This window comes from Myotis davidii, unplaced genomic scaffold (genome assembly GCF_000327345.1).
Source record: "Myotis davidii unplaced genomic scaffold, ASM32734v1 scaffold726, whole genome shotgun sequence".
Lineage (NCBI taxonomy): Eukaryota > Metazoa > Chordata > Mammalia > Chiroptera > Vespertilionidae > Myotis > Myotis davidii.
Window position 1 is genome coordinate 221,808 of NW_006297808.1, and position 12,676 is coordinate 234,483.

Here is a 12,676-nt window from a genome sequence, read left to right on the forward strand (position 1 = left end):
CCCCCCAGCCTCCTACACATGCTTTGATAAGGGTCTGGGGACAAGCCAGCAACTGAAGTACATGCCCTTGACTGGAATCGAACCTGGGACCCTTCAGTCCACAGGCTAATGCTCTATCCACTGAACAAAACAGGCTGCAGCTTAAATCATTTACTTTTAATCTGTATGTGTCTTTATATTTAAAGTGGGTTTTATTTTTGATTCACCCTCATAATCTGTCTTGGCTTCTGGGTCTGGCCTGCCTTGCTGCCAGGGACCCGTCCATTGGGTCCCCGGTGGCAAGGTGGGGCCAGGCCTGCCCTGGAGTATGCAAATTAGCTGCCATCTTTTTTGGCAGTTAATTTGCATATCATGCTGATTAGCCAATGGATGTGTAGTGAAGGTATGGTCAATTACCATGTTTTTCTATTATTATATAGGATTCCCTATGCTGTATATCACGTCCCCATGACTTACTGATTCTTAAAATACAGAGCATTTCACAGATTTGCATGTCATCCTTGTGTGGGAGCCTTGCTAATCTCTGTGTCATCCAGTTTTCACATATGTGTTGCCAAAGTGAGCACACGCCTTGATTCTTAAGATTGAGAAAACGCACCTAGGATTTTGGCATCTGAGGAAACATGGTCTGAGATGTTGCTTATATGATCAATTTCACCATCATTAGAGTCTAGAGTCTATTCGCTTCTCTGCAGTCATTTTCTGATTTGTCTAATAATTATGAAACATCTTCCTGTCAATTTTTTTCTCTTTGACATTGTGCATGGAAAATGAAAAGTTTGATGGTTTTTTAGTTGTGGTCAGTGAAAGCTTTAAAAAAGATAGCAAAGACAGAGTATCTGAACTTCTTTTATGCCTTCTAGAAAGACAATACAGTACCTCAAACACACCAAAAAATGAAGTATGAGATAATAGTAATAGTATTTTTCTTTCACTATTGCATTATTCTTTTAGACAATTCCATCATTCTTTCATTTTCTTATTATTTTAGTTATTTTTAACATAGTTGGGAATAATTGATGAGTAATGATGAAATAATTACTAGGATGATGAAATACCGAACAGTTTTAAGATGCAGGAAGAATAAGAACACTAAGACTTTAAAATATATCTGAGATTGTAGAATAATTCAGTGGACCCATATGGTTATTACAAGATAGAATGAATCTCATTATAAATAGTAATTTTTTTCTTTGTTCTGAAAACCTCCAAAAAGGAATAAAAGTCATGAAATTTCAATTCTTGAAAATAGAATTGTTCAAAAAGGAAACTTAAAAACTAAAATTGGGTCCATGCTGATGTCTGAGGGTTAAAGTTCCCATGAAGGTAACAGATTTTGTCTCAGAAGGTGACAGTTAACTTCTAGCTTGTTGTTTCAGGGGCATTGATGTTGTGAGAAACAAAATCAAAATGTTCGCCCAGCAGAAAGTCACCCTTCCCAAAGGACGACATAAGATCATCATCCTGGATGAAGCAGACAGGTGGAGTGCTTTGCCAGACATTTGACCTTGATCTCTAAGTCTCTTATCAGGCTTTATTAAATCCAGAGAAAAAGCTTTGCCTTTGCACTTTTGTGGTCTATTTGCTTATCTTCAAAAGCAATTTCTAGGAGCCTGAGCCCTAAAGTCATCTTAATTAACTTACAAACATTTGTCTAAGGCAGTCAGCTAATATGTTTGTTCCAGCATCACTTAATGGTGAATAATTTAAATGTTTTTTTTATTGTTGTGAAATACACATAACATAAAACTTACCATTTTAGTGTGTAATTCGGTGACATTTAGTACATTCACAATGTTAGCCATTACCGGTCTAAAATAAAAGTTTTAAATAACGTGGTTTTTTTTTGTTTTTGTTTCTTTGTTTGTTTTTTTTAGAGAAACATTGATCAGCTGCCTCCTGCACACCCCCTACTGGGGATGTGCCCACAACCAAGGTACATGCCCTTGACCGGAATCGAACCTGGGACCTTTCAGTCCACAGGCCGACGCTCTATCCACTGAGCCAAACCAGTTATGGCTAAATCACGTTTTTAAAAAAGTAACTCATATTCTTTGAAGAAAATTTAGAAAATATTGTTAATATCTTGCTTTACTTTCTTTTTCTACACTATATATTTTTACATAGTTGAGATCATAATATATGTAATTTTTGTATCCTGTTTTTTCCTTTTAATATAAAAAGCAGTGCTCCACATTATTATAATCTTGCTCGGAACATTGTAATTGCCATGTTATAGTACATAGTTTGCTACACCTTAACCTATTTTACTGTAACATTATAGCAATAATAGCCAACATTTATCGAGCACTTATATGTAAGCATTACATTATCCCAGGTACTCTACATGTTATTATCTCATTTAATTGTCATCGACAACCCTTTGACGTAGACAGTATCATTATCTCCTGATAGGTAATGACACTGAGGCTCAGATAATGTACCTGTGGTCCCAAAACTAGCAGATGAAAGAGTTTCAGGTGGGCCAGGCAGCCTGGCCGCTGAGCCTCTACTCCGTGCCCACATGCACCTGCCTGTGGAAGACCCAAACAGGCTCATGAGGAGAAGCTGAGCATGCCCAGTGAGGAGGTCAGGGTTCACAGTCTCTAGGGAGGGATTTGTGTCCCGAGGGCCTCCGGTCACAGTTGCCAACTGCACTCTTATATTTTTCTTCTCAGCATGACTGATGGAGCCCAGCAAGCCTTGAGAAGAACCATGGAAATCTACTCCAAAACGACTCGCTTTGCTCTTGCTTGCAATGCTTCAGATAAAATCATAGGTGAGGGCCAGCTCTGGGTGTCTGCGGTCTACATGGTCCTCCTCTGGCTCTTTAGCAACAGAAGAGCAGGGGCTTTCTGATTGCCTGACATGAGCCAAGCACTATGCCACGTAATCAGCTTTTTCATTTACTCTATATAACTTTGCAGAGGTATTATCAGCTCCACATTGGAGATGAGAAAACTGGAGCTCAGAGAGGTTTAGTAATTTGCCCAAGGTCACATAGCAGGTGGAGGAGCTGAGATTGGCACCCCACATCTTTCTGCCTCTTGCACCATCACAAGCACACGTGACATTTTGATATCCTGTGCACAGTGTCATAGTCATTGCCGCTCTCCAGACATGTTCCTGCACTTTCTGTGGGCCTGAGTACTGCACATGCACTGCGTCTGCACACCGGACTTGGTTATTGCCAGGGATTGCTTCACCTGTGAAACCTTCATGTTAGTCTTCTCTCTGACCTGGCATGTGTTCTTCCAGTCCCCGCTCCATCTATTTGTTTCCTCACAGTTTTATCCCCTCTCCCCCTTTCAGCATCTCAACTTCCTGGTGGTTTCACATCCTTCTCTTTTTCTTATTGTTTTGTTAATCCTCACCCCAGAATATTTTTCCCATTGATTTTTTTTAGAGAGAATGGAGCGTGGAATGGAGGAGTATGGCGAGAGAGAGAGAGAGAGAGAGAGAGAGAGAGAGAGAGAGAGAGAGAGAATATATCAGTGTGAGAGAAACACATCATTTGGTTGCCTCTCACACTTGTTCAGACTGGGGGCTGGGGATCAAACCTGCACCCCTGTACGTACCCACAACCACACCCCTGTATGTACCCACAACCAGTCAGGGCTCGCAGACTTCAGGCACAGTCCAGCTTTCTCTGCCTCTCACCATTTCTCACAGCTCTTTTGTCCCACTGTCCTTGCCTCACATCCGCCCTGCTAACCCCATCCTGTGTGAGCTCAGCCATCTGACTCTCCCTTCTCTTTACTCCCTTACAGGCCCCCCCTCCCCTGGGGCCATTGTGCACTGTTGTAAACAAACTGGTTATCAATCATGATGCCCCCACAAAGTTGGTGGGCTCTTTGTGTTACCAGGAATCCTTTATGTCCTTTTACTCTATCAGGATAGTCATTATTTGTTTATTAATTTATTCAGCTCTTCACTCAATAAGCATTTTCTCTGGTCTCAGTAGGTGGCAGGTACCACTAATGCAGGGCATACGAAGTTTAATGAGAAACATTCTCTACCTTCAAGACATCAGTGGTGTGATGGAGAAAACTGCAAAAAGTTTTGACTGATGGGTGTGTATGGCGCTGTCTCCTTAGCCGTGGGAATCTATGAGGACAGGGGCACTGTTATATTTAGAGGCCTCCCCCGGTGCATTTTGCTCAGGGCTGTGTGATCTGAAACTGCACGTGTTGGTGGAGGCAGCTCTGGCTTTCGCTTTTTATCAAAGTAATTTTTGTGATACATACAGCATTTGGATTAACTTTAATTTTTAAAGAGATATAGCAAACAAATGAGATCTCTAAAGGAATTTATTTCTTAGCATTAGAGGGAATGGTTTATGATCAAATTGCTGCAGAGCTAACTTGTGAAACTTAATAGCCCAGTCTCACTTTGATTCCTGGAGCCATGCGTTAAGAGATAGGTGTACATCGAGGAAGGCCACGCTGCCTTATTCTGACATGTAATTAAATTCTATGAATTCAGCTTTTGGAACGTCTCAAAAGATAAAATTGACTAGAGGAAACTTCTATTGAAGTTAGAATATTAATTGCCTTAAAATATGTATTCCTGTTCCTAATTGATCTTTCTCTTGTCTGTGCTGATAAATCAAATATGCTAATAAGGTTCATTGTGAAGCTTCCTGCTTTCAGATGAGTCAGCAATTTTCATCTGGTGTGTAAGACTTTTTAAAACATGCAATACCTAGTTAGTCAGGGAACTGACCTCTCTCCCTCGATTGTCAAATAAAAAATGACAGCCCAGCTGCTGTGGCTCAGTGGTTGCACCAAGAAGTTGCTGGTTAGATTTCTGTTCAGGGCGTATGTCCAGATTGCGGGCTCGACCCCCCAGTAGGGGGCGTGCAGAAGGCCACCGATCAGTGTTCCTCTCTCTACCACTCCCTTCCTCTCTCTCTCTCTGAAAAATCAATAAAAACATATTTTTAAAAGTGACAACAGCCAACACAACAGTAACCATTCGGTGTGAATGAATCAGAATTATACTTTCTTTTTTTTTTGGTCAGAGCAGCAAAAGAATATATTTTTGGTGTGCCGCAGAACTTTAGTATTAGTTTATGTGTGCCATGAGATGAAACAGGTTGAAAATCGCTGAGGTAAGTTGAGGTGGACTAAATCTTACGAAAGCTGCTCTTTGAAGTCTCATCCACTTGACAGATGTGTACACAGCATCTACTCTGCACGAGGCACAGTGGAGGCTACAGATCTGTGTGAGGCTCTGTCCCTGCCCTTGGGAGCTCATGCTTGGATAGGGGAGGGGCTCCCCAACAGCAAGCCATGACCCACCCAGCACACACAGTGATTTGGGGGCCACCTGGGCCAGCACTGACTCACTGCGGGCTGTGGCATGTGGGTGTCTCTATGTTAAAGGGTCTTTCCCTTCTGGGAGCCGTGGCCAGCCACGGACATCCCAGGCAGTACTGGCTTAGGCCTCTCTTGTTGCTTATTGGTTAATATTTTGAAATTTAGTCCTAAATACCGAGTCACTGGTGTGCGCCTGCTGGGTAGAGAGTGGTGCCGGCGTGGCTGGGCTGTGCAGGTTGTGCAGCTGCTTCCGAGTAACTACAGAACCAGCAGGGCGATGCCATCCTTGGCCGGGAGCCTCACTCTCTTCCTGTCTCATTCAGAGCCCATTCAGTCCCGCTGCGCAGTCCTCCGCTACACAAAGCTGACCGATGCCCAGGTCCTCACCAGGTTAATGAACGTGATCGAGAAGGAGAATGTGCCCTACACCGACGATGGTCTTGAAGCCATTATCTTCACCGCCCAGGGAGACATGCGGCAGGTGTGTGCGGTCGCTGCCCGGAGGCATGGACCTCCTGGGCTTGCCATGCCCTTATTTTAGGGGGAAGAAGGAAGTGATGGCTGCGCAGAGCCGGAGTGGGGAGTGTTGACCCAACACACTGATGGGGCCTTGGGCTGATTGAGAGCAGGCTTGCAAGGAGGGTGCTCAGCTAAAGAGGTGGGGAAGGACCGAGACAGAAAATCACCCCGGTTGTTTTTGCTCCTCAACAGGCGTTGAACAACTTGCAGTCTACTTTCTCAGGATTCGGCTTCATTAACAGTGAGAATGTGTTCAAGGTACAAAAGCTGGCAGGGCATCACAGTCTACAGAAACTGTATCTATCTGCGGGGCCAGTGGAGTGGAGGCGGGAGGTGCTGGAAGGAAGGGGATGGACACGGTGCTGCCGCTGGGGCTCACCCTCGGAGCGGGGAGCTTGCTCTGCTTCCCGTGTGTCCCCCTGACTCCCTCACTGGAGAGTCGGAGGGACTTTGGGATGCCCTCAGGGTGCGATCCATGAAGGTGCTGCCACTGCTGCCTCAGGCTGACGCTGGTGCTTTCCGGGTGCTCTGGTCTGCACAGCTCCCCTGCACACGCGCTCTCGTCAGCATTTTGTGGCCGAGGAAACAGGCCCAGGCAGCCTGTCCGAGACCATCCAGCCGCTGGGGGCCAGGAGGGAGCCCAGCGCTTCCCCCTCTGCAGGCCTGGCTCCCACCGGAGACTTCCCCTCCGCACTTCCTGTCCTGGTGTGGGTATCGGAGCTCCTCAAGGTCGAGCCAAAAGATTCTCGTTCCCACATGACAGGATTTTCCTTCGGGGAATTCTTCTGAAAACTGATGGCCACATCCAACAGCCCAGTCTGATTTCCCCCTCATCTGGGGGTGTAACTGGGTAGGGCTGAATTGTGGGTAGAGAGAGCTGTGCTAAAAGCCTCTGCCTCGACCTGGGCAGTGAGGTATTTTCAAGGGCCCTGAGGGAGCTTGCTTGGTCACCTGTTGTGACGGTTAAGGTCTCCTTTCCTCCTGGAGCAAAGCATCGAGGGCTGCACACCAGGATCCTGAGGGAGTTCATTGACCTGGGAAGAGAAGGCCAAGGGCAGGGGTGGGCACTGCCTGGAGCTACCGAAGGCTGTCGTTTAGATTTAATGTTGACTGCGCTAGAGGGGGGACTCCCAGGCCAGTGGAGGGAGTGGCAGGGGGCAGCCTCTGGCCTCAGGGAGAGCTGCACCGGCTCAACAGGCGGCTGCTCCGGTCACGAGAGGCTGGGACCCTGTCCCGGGAAAGACAGTTGTGATTCCAGTGGGAGACCGGCCCAGAAGGCCTCCCAAGTCTTAGTGAGTTCTAAGTGGTTCTGGGCAAGTGATCACCCCAGGCTCTGAGATGTGACTTATAGTGGCTTTAATGCTGCCCCTGAGTGGAGATTCTTCAGTGGCCCTTGTTAATTCATCTTCTGTTGGGGAAATTGGTAACAGAATTGGTGTCAGAAGCCTTCCTCACTACAGTAAGTGAACATTATATTCTTTTTATTTGGTGACTTGTTTGGTGATGAAGGGCTTTCCTCAACCTGGTTCTGTTGCTGGAGAATTCAATGGAAAAAAAAATTTTCAGAGGTTGGTTACGTCGCACAGAGGCTGGTGTGTCAGTGTCCTCCTCAGATGGTCCCTCAGCGCTGACTCACCTTTTCGGTTTGGTCAGGTCTGCGACGAGCCGCACCCGCTGCTGGTGAAGGAGATGATCCAGCACTGTGTGAATGCCAACATCGACGAAGCCTACAAGGTCTGCTTCTTCCGCCTCCCCTGAGTCCAGAGGGCCCTTCCTCTTCCCGAGCAGGGCTGAGGGAGTTCCCTGTGCTGGGGGCTCACATGCATCCCTCCCCTGAATTCTTACAATGATGCTAGGAGTTGGTACACCCTACAGATGAGAAAACCATGACAGGCTAAATTCCGTTCTCTATATCAACTGTTTAAAAGTAGGATACCTGGAATTCAAAATCATGTCTTTGTACTATAGTTACATTCTCTGCATCAGGAATTTGCTCACCTAATGTGAGGGACGACCAACCCAACTCCTTACTTTGCAGTGACGCCGTCTTTCTCTGTTAAGGGGAGATTTCCCCTCCATCCTCCCGAGGATCATGGGAGTGAGCATCCTGGACCCAGCAGTCCCCAGTCAGCCAGGAGAGGAAAACCCAGGGGGTTTGGGGCCTGATTGTAGTCATGTGAGCAGGTTCCAGTGGGCGCCGTGTGGTTCAGGTGACCCTGAAGTCACATGAGTGGCAGTGGTGTGATCTGAGGCCATTGGACTGATCACAGCCAGTTTCCCTGCTCCCACTAAATTAGGCTAGAAGTTGACTGAGTTTAGGGCAGGGTTAGAACTAATGTGAAATGAGTGCAAGGCAGGGAGACGGAGGCAGAGACCCTGGTACCGGATTGGGTCACCGAGTGGGCCTGAAGGAAGCCTTCAGATTTAGGCACACAGAGCTTCCCTGCTCCCTGAACCCCTGAATTTACCCCAGGTGCTAAAGCAAAGGCACAAACAAGTGATTCCAGACCCTGCAGTCCAGATAGTGTGGAGTAGGGATGGTGAGAAGGCAGGAGGCCGAGACCACTGCTCTAATCCCTGCCCTGGTCAGGATGTTCGGGGCTGCTCCTGCAGGGGGTGGGTTAGGACTCTGTAGCTAGGGAAAGCATAGCAGACACTACAGGGGTGGGGAACCTTTGTTCTGCCGAGGGCCATTTGGGTATTTATAACATCATTCGCGGGCCATACAAAATTATCAACTTAAAAAGTAGCCTGCTATATCTGGTCAAACAGTTAACTCACCCCTCCTGCCGTGGCAGGGCCAGACCAAAGGATTTCGTGGGCCTTAAACGGCCTGCAGGCCGGACATTCCCCACCCTGACAGGGTTCTCCTGCTTCTGCTCTGGGGTATACAATGGTTACCAAAGTGCTTAAGAGGCTCGGGGACAGTAGTAGACATTGCAGGACATTTTAAAAATCTGCAATATTATCTGTGCTGGAAAAATCAGTCAAATTATCCCCACGTGATAAAAAGGGCGTGGCCTACCAGCTCCATGGTGCTCAGCTGATTCTCAGAATCGCTTGGGTTTTCTAGGATGAGCAATGTGACCAGCCTGAGATTTGTGTGGCTTTAACCTCGTTTCCCGAGTATCCTTGTCATGTACGGAGTTCAGCACCCTCAGCATGTTCTCTTTTTATAGATTCTCGCTCACCTGTGGCATCTTGGCTACTCACCAGAAGACATCATTGGCAACATTTTTCGAGTGTGTAAAACCTTCCAAATGGCAGAATACTTGAAACTGGAGTTTATTAAGGTCAGTAAGTGTATAGCCATGTCTCTCTCCTCAAGGATCCCGGCCACGCTGTGGTTCTCATTGTTTCACTTACAGGCCTGGCATCAGGAAGATGCTCAGAAAGTGTCCCCAGCTCTGACGGAGGCGGGCGGCTGCTTGTCCTGGGGCTGGGAGTTTGTTTAAGCCCATTCTACCAGTCAGTGACCTACTGTTCCTTACAATGACTCTCGTTAGAGATTTGTGTGTTTATTCATCTTTAAGGTCAGATTAATTGAGGTATACTTTACATAGAGGAAAATTCAGCCTCTTAGGTGCTTTCTGTGAACAAAAGCATTCAGTTGTGTAAACACAACTCTAATATCCCAACTTTGTCCCTTCCCTCTATCACCTGGAAACCACTGATCTGCTTTCTCTTTGGGGGACAGAATTTTCCAGAATATGATACAGATGGAATCAAGCAGAAACATAGTCTTTTGAGCCTGGCTTTTTCACTTAGCTGAATGTATTTTGTATTTGTTCATATGTTTGCTGTGAGGGTCCATGGGCCCTTCCTTTTTTATTGCTGAGTAGTATCCCATTGTATGGAGGTGCGGTTGCTTGGTCGAATGGTAAGTCTAAGTTTAACTTGATAAGAAACTGCCAAACTTTTCCAGAGTGGCTGTAACATGTTGCATCCTGTCAACAGTGATGAGTATTTCAGCTGATCCACATCCCAGCCAGCACTTGGAATGCTCAGTTGGAATTTTAGTCACTGTCATAGGCTTGTAGAGGCTTTCATTTGCATTTCCCAGTGGCTAATGATGTCGAGCACTTTTTCACGTGCTTATTTGCCATCCCCAGTCTTTGATGAAGCATCTGTTCAAATCTCCCCAGTTTTTCATTGGATTTGTTTTCTCATTGCTGAGCTTTGTTGGGTTTTTTTTTATCCTTAACCAACGATATTTTTCCATTGATTTTTAGAGTGGAAGGGAGAGGGAGAGACAGAGAAACATTGATGTGAGAAAGACACATCGATTGGTTGCCTTCTGCGACCAAGGTACGTGCCCTTGATCAGAATCGAACCCAGGACCCTTCAGTCTGTGTGCCGATGTTCTATCCACTGAGCCAAACCAGTTAGGGCTCATTACTTAGTTTTGAGTGTTCTTTATGTATATTCAGGTATGTGTTCTATAAGTATTTTAATAATGCCTTTTTTATTTTCTTAACAGTATCTTACAAAAAAATACCAATATCCTTTTAGGAAATAAATTGAACTTTAGTTAAACATAATGCATGACAACTTAGAGTTCATTTTATAGTTGGAGTTAGAATTCATTACATCAATTTTGAGTAAACCATTAGTACAGATTTAAAAAAAAATAAATCTATCCCTCACTAACCAGATTTAAATGTTATTTGTTTTTCAGGAAATTGGATACACTCATATGAAGATAGCCGAAGGTGTGAACTCTCTTCTGCAGATGGCAGGGCTCCTGGCCAGGCTGTGTCAGAAGACGATGGCCCCGGTGGCCAGTTAGAGCGGAGAACTCATTGATGGGCGACAAGAGGCCCTGAGAGACGGGACTCACAGCCTTCGCTCTGGGAGAGAACGCTGCCCAGACTGCCAGTGGGACTCGCCGTTTAGTAACATGCCGTGGCCTTCCCGTGCTTCTACACACATCTCCAGCGCGTTTGCATTCAGCCCCAGGCTCTGAGACGGGACGGGGGAAAGGCCGCCGAGAATGTCCAGGGCATGGCACCCAGTCTGGGTGTGGGTTGGCATTTTAGCTAATAAAACTGTACAATTTGTCAGCAATAATGTGGCAGGGCAAGTCTGCAAAGAAAGCCAGCTTCCTGTCTGCATGCTTCTTGCATCCTACAAGTAGAAAAGGTGATTTCGATGACAGACGGGACAAGCGAATCTCAATTTTTCTGGAGGTCAGTTCCACGGGGTGAGGGCAGTGTTTGTTGTAATTTACTGACCATTTAGAAAAACTACTCAACAGCTTGGGACCATGAGCTCTTTAGAAAGGACTTAAGGTGTCGCTGAGGAAAATGGTGCAGGCCTGGCGCGTGGAGACCGCCAGGTCACCTTGTCTGTACAGTGCTTGTTGATTTGGCATTTCCCAGTAAACTTTATGTTAACCTGTAGAATTGCTTTTTTTGTAAGATACTATTTTTTTAATTATGAAAAAATACCAATTGTACATAAAACATTGAATGATATTCACATACTCATCACCATCTTAACAGTTACACCAACACATGGCCTATCTCGTTTTCTCTGTATTCCTACCGCCCCACTCGGATTGTTGTGAAGCAAATCCCAGATGCCATTTTAGAATAGCATTGTTTGTGTGTTTGTTTAATTGATTTTGGAGAGAAAGGAAGGGAGAGAGAGAAACATCGCTTAGTAGCCTCCTGTACGTACCCCAACCAGGGATCGAATCCACTGTGCCCTGACGGAATCAAATCCGTGACCCTTCAGTGCACAGGACAGCGCTCCCACCGACTGAGCCACACCGGCCAGGGCTAGAATGGTGTTAATAGAGTGGGGACGGGAGTCACTCATCCTGTGGTGAGTGGACTCGTGAAAGGCTTTGATTAAAAACACTTGTGTGACATGCTGGCTCTTCCTGCCCTGTGGTTTCCCTGACGAAGGGCCACAGCAGTGCGGACCTGTGTGCCCATGCCGCACGTATTGCTGGGACAGCTGGGTGAGCCCATCTGCTTTCTCCCTGCCAGCTTGGTTCAAACAGCTCACGCTCCATCCAGCCTGACCCTCTGGAGCAGGAGGAAGCAGGAGGGCAGGGCCTGCTGCCCTTCCACCGACTGCCGCCCTCCCAGGCTGTGCAGTCGCTTGCCCCGCCCACAGTGTTGGGTACTGACACTGAAGAGACATGGAAAAGGCTCTGATTACTGGCTTTTGGGTTTGGTTTTCAATTAAGAGAAAAACATAATTAAGGTCCTCAGAAACCGCGAGGTGAAGTTTTACAAAACACACATACTTCCTCGTATTTTTTGTCGGGAGCTTGGGGATCCCTGTCAGGTGAAGGAACGACTGCCCAGCTTGCAGGTGAGGGGCCCCAGAGACATCAGGGCTTCCACACCTGTAACCCAGGAGGGACTCCCCACCCGAGCCTTGGCCCTGCCACACCCCCTGGTCTGAGCTTGTGAGGTCAGGGCTGCAAGGTGTGAAGTGGCAAATGGCCACAGCCATGCTCGAGATGTTTTTTCTATTTTCCTAACGTGTCATCAATTCTCGGAAAGATGGTGTGCCGCCCTGGAAAGAGGTGCCCTTTGGGGCCACGGTCCTATCCCCAGGCCGCAGGCTCCCTCTCTGACACAAGAGGCTGAGTCACTCCCTTGGTTGTACACGAAGCAGAGAAAGCAGACGTGAGAATCGCTGCCCTTAAACTAAAAAGGTTTATTGAGGTTTTGAAAGGAGGCGGCATTTTTCCCTGAGTGGCTTTTCTGACTCAAGGTCCCACTGGGCCTCTGCCCTTCCCCTGAGACCGTCATGCTGCCAGTCAGGGAGCTGGAGCAGAGGAGGCATTCAGGGCACCCGAGGGACACCACTGCGCC

At 46.8% G+C, this 12,676-nt stretch overlaps 1 protein-coding gene across 1 annotated transcript in view; it reads left to right on the forward strand.

Moving 5' to 3' along the window:
• The window catches only part of RFC2 (replication factor C subunit 2), a 19,844-nt gene extending 8,602 nt beyond the window's left edge, over positions 1-11,242 (forward strand). The window contains exons 5-11 of the mRNA XM_006773361.2: positions 1,380-1,481; positions 2,679-2,779; positions 5,645-5,802; positions 6,033-6,098; positions 7,494-7,574; positions 9,020-9,133; positions 10,519-11,242. Of these exons, the coding sequence (XP_006773424.1) occupies positions 1,380-1,481; positions 2,679-2,779; positions 5,645-5,802; positions 6,033-6,098; positions 7,494-7,574; positions 9,020-9,133; positions 10,519-10,629 (733 nt within the window). The 3' untranslated portion in view covers positions 10,630-11,242. The remainder of the gene's footprint in view (positions 1-1,379; positions 1,482-2,678; positions 2,780-5,644; positions 5,803-6,032; positions 6,099-7,493; positions 7,575-9,019; positions 9,134-10,518) is intronic.
• The last annotated feature ends 1,434 nt before the right edge of the window (positions 11,243-12,676 follow it).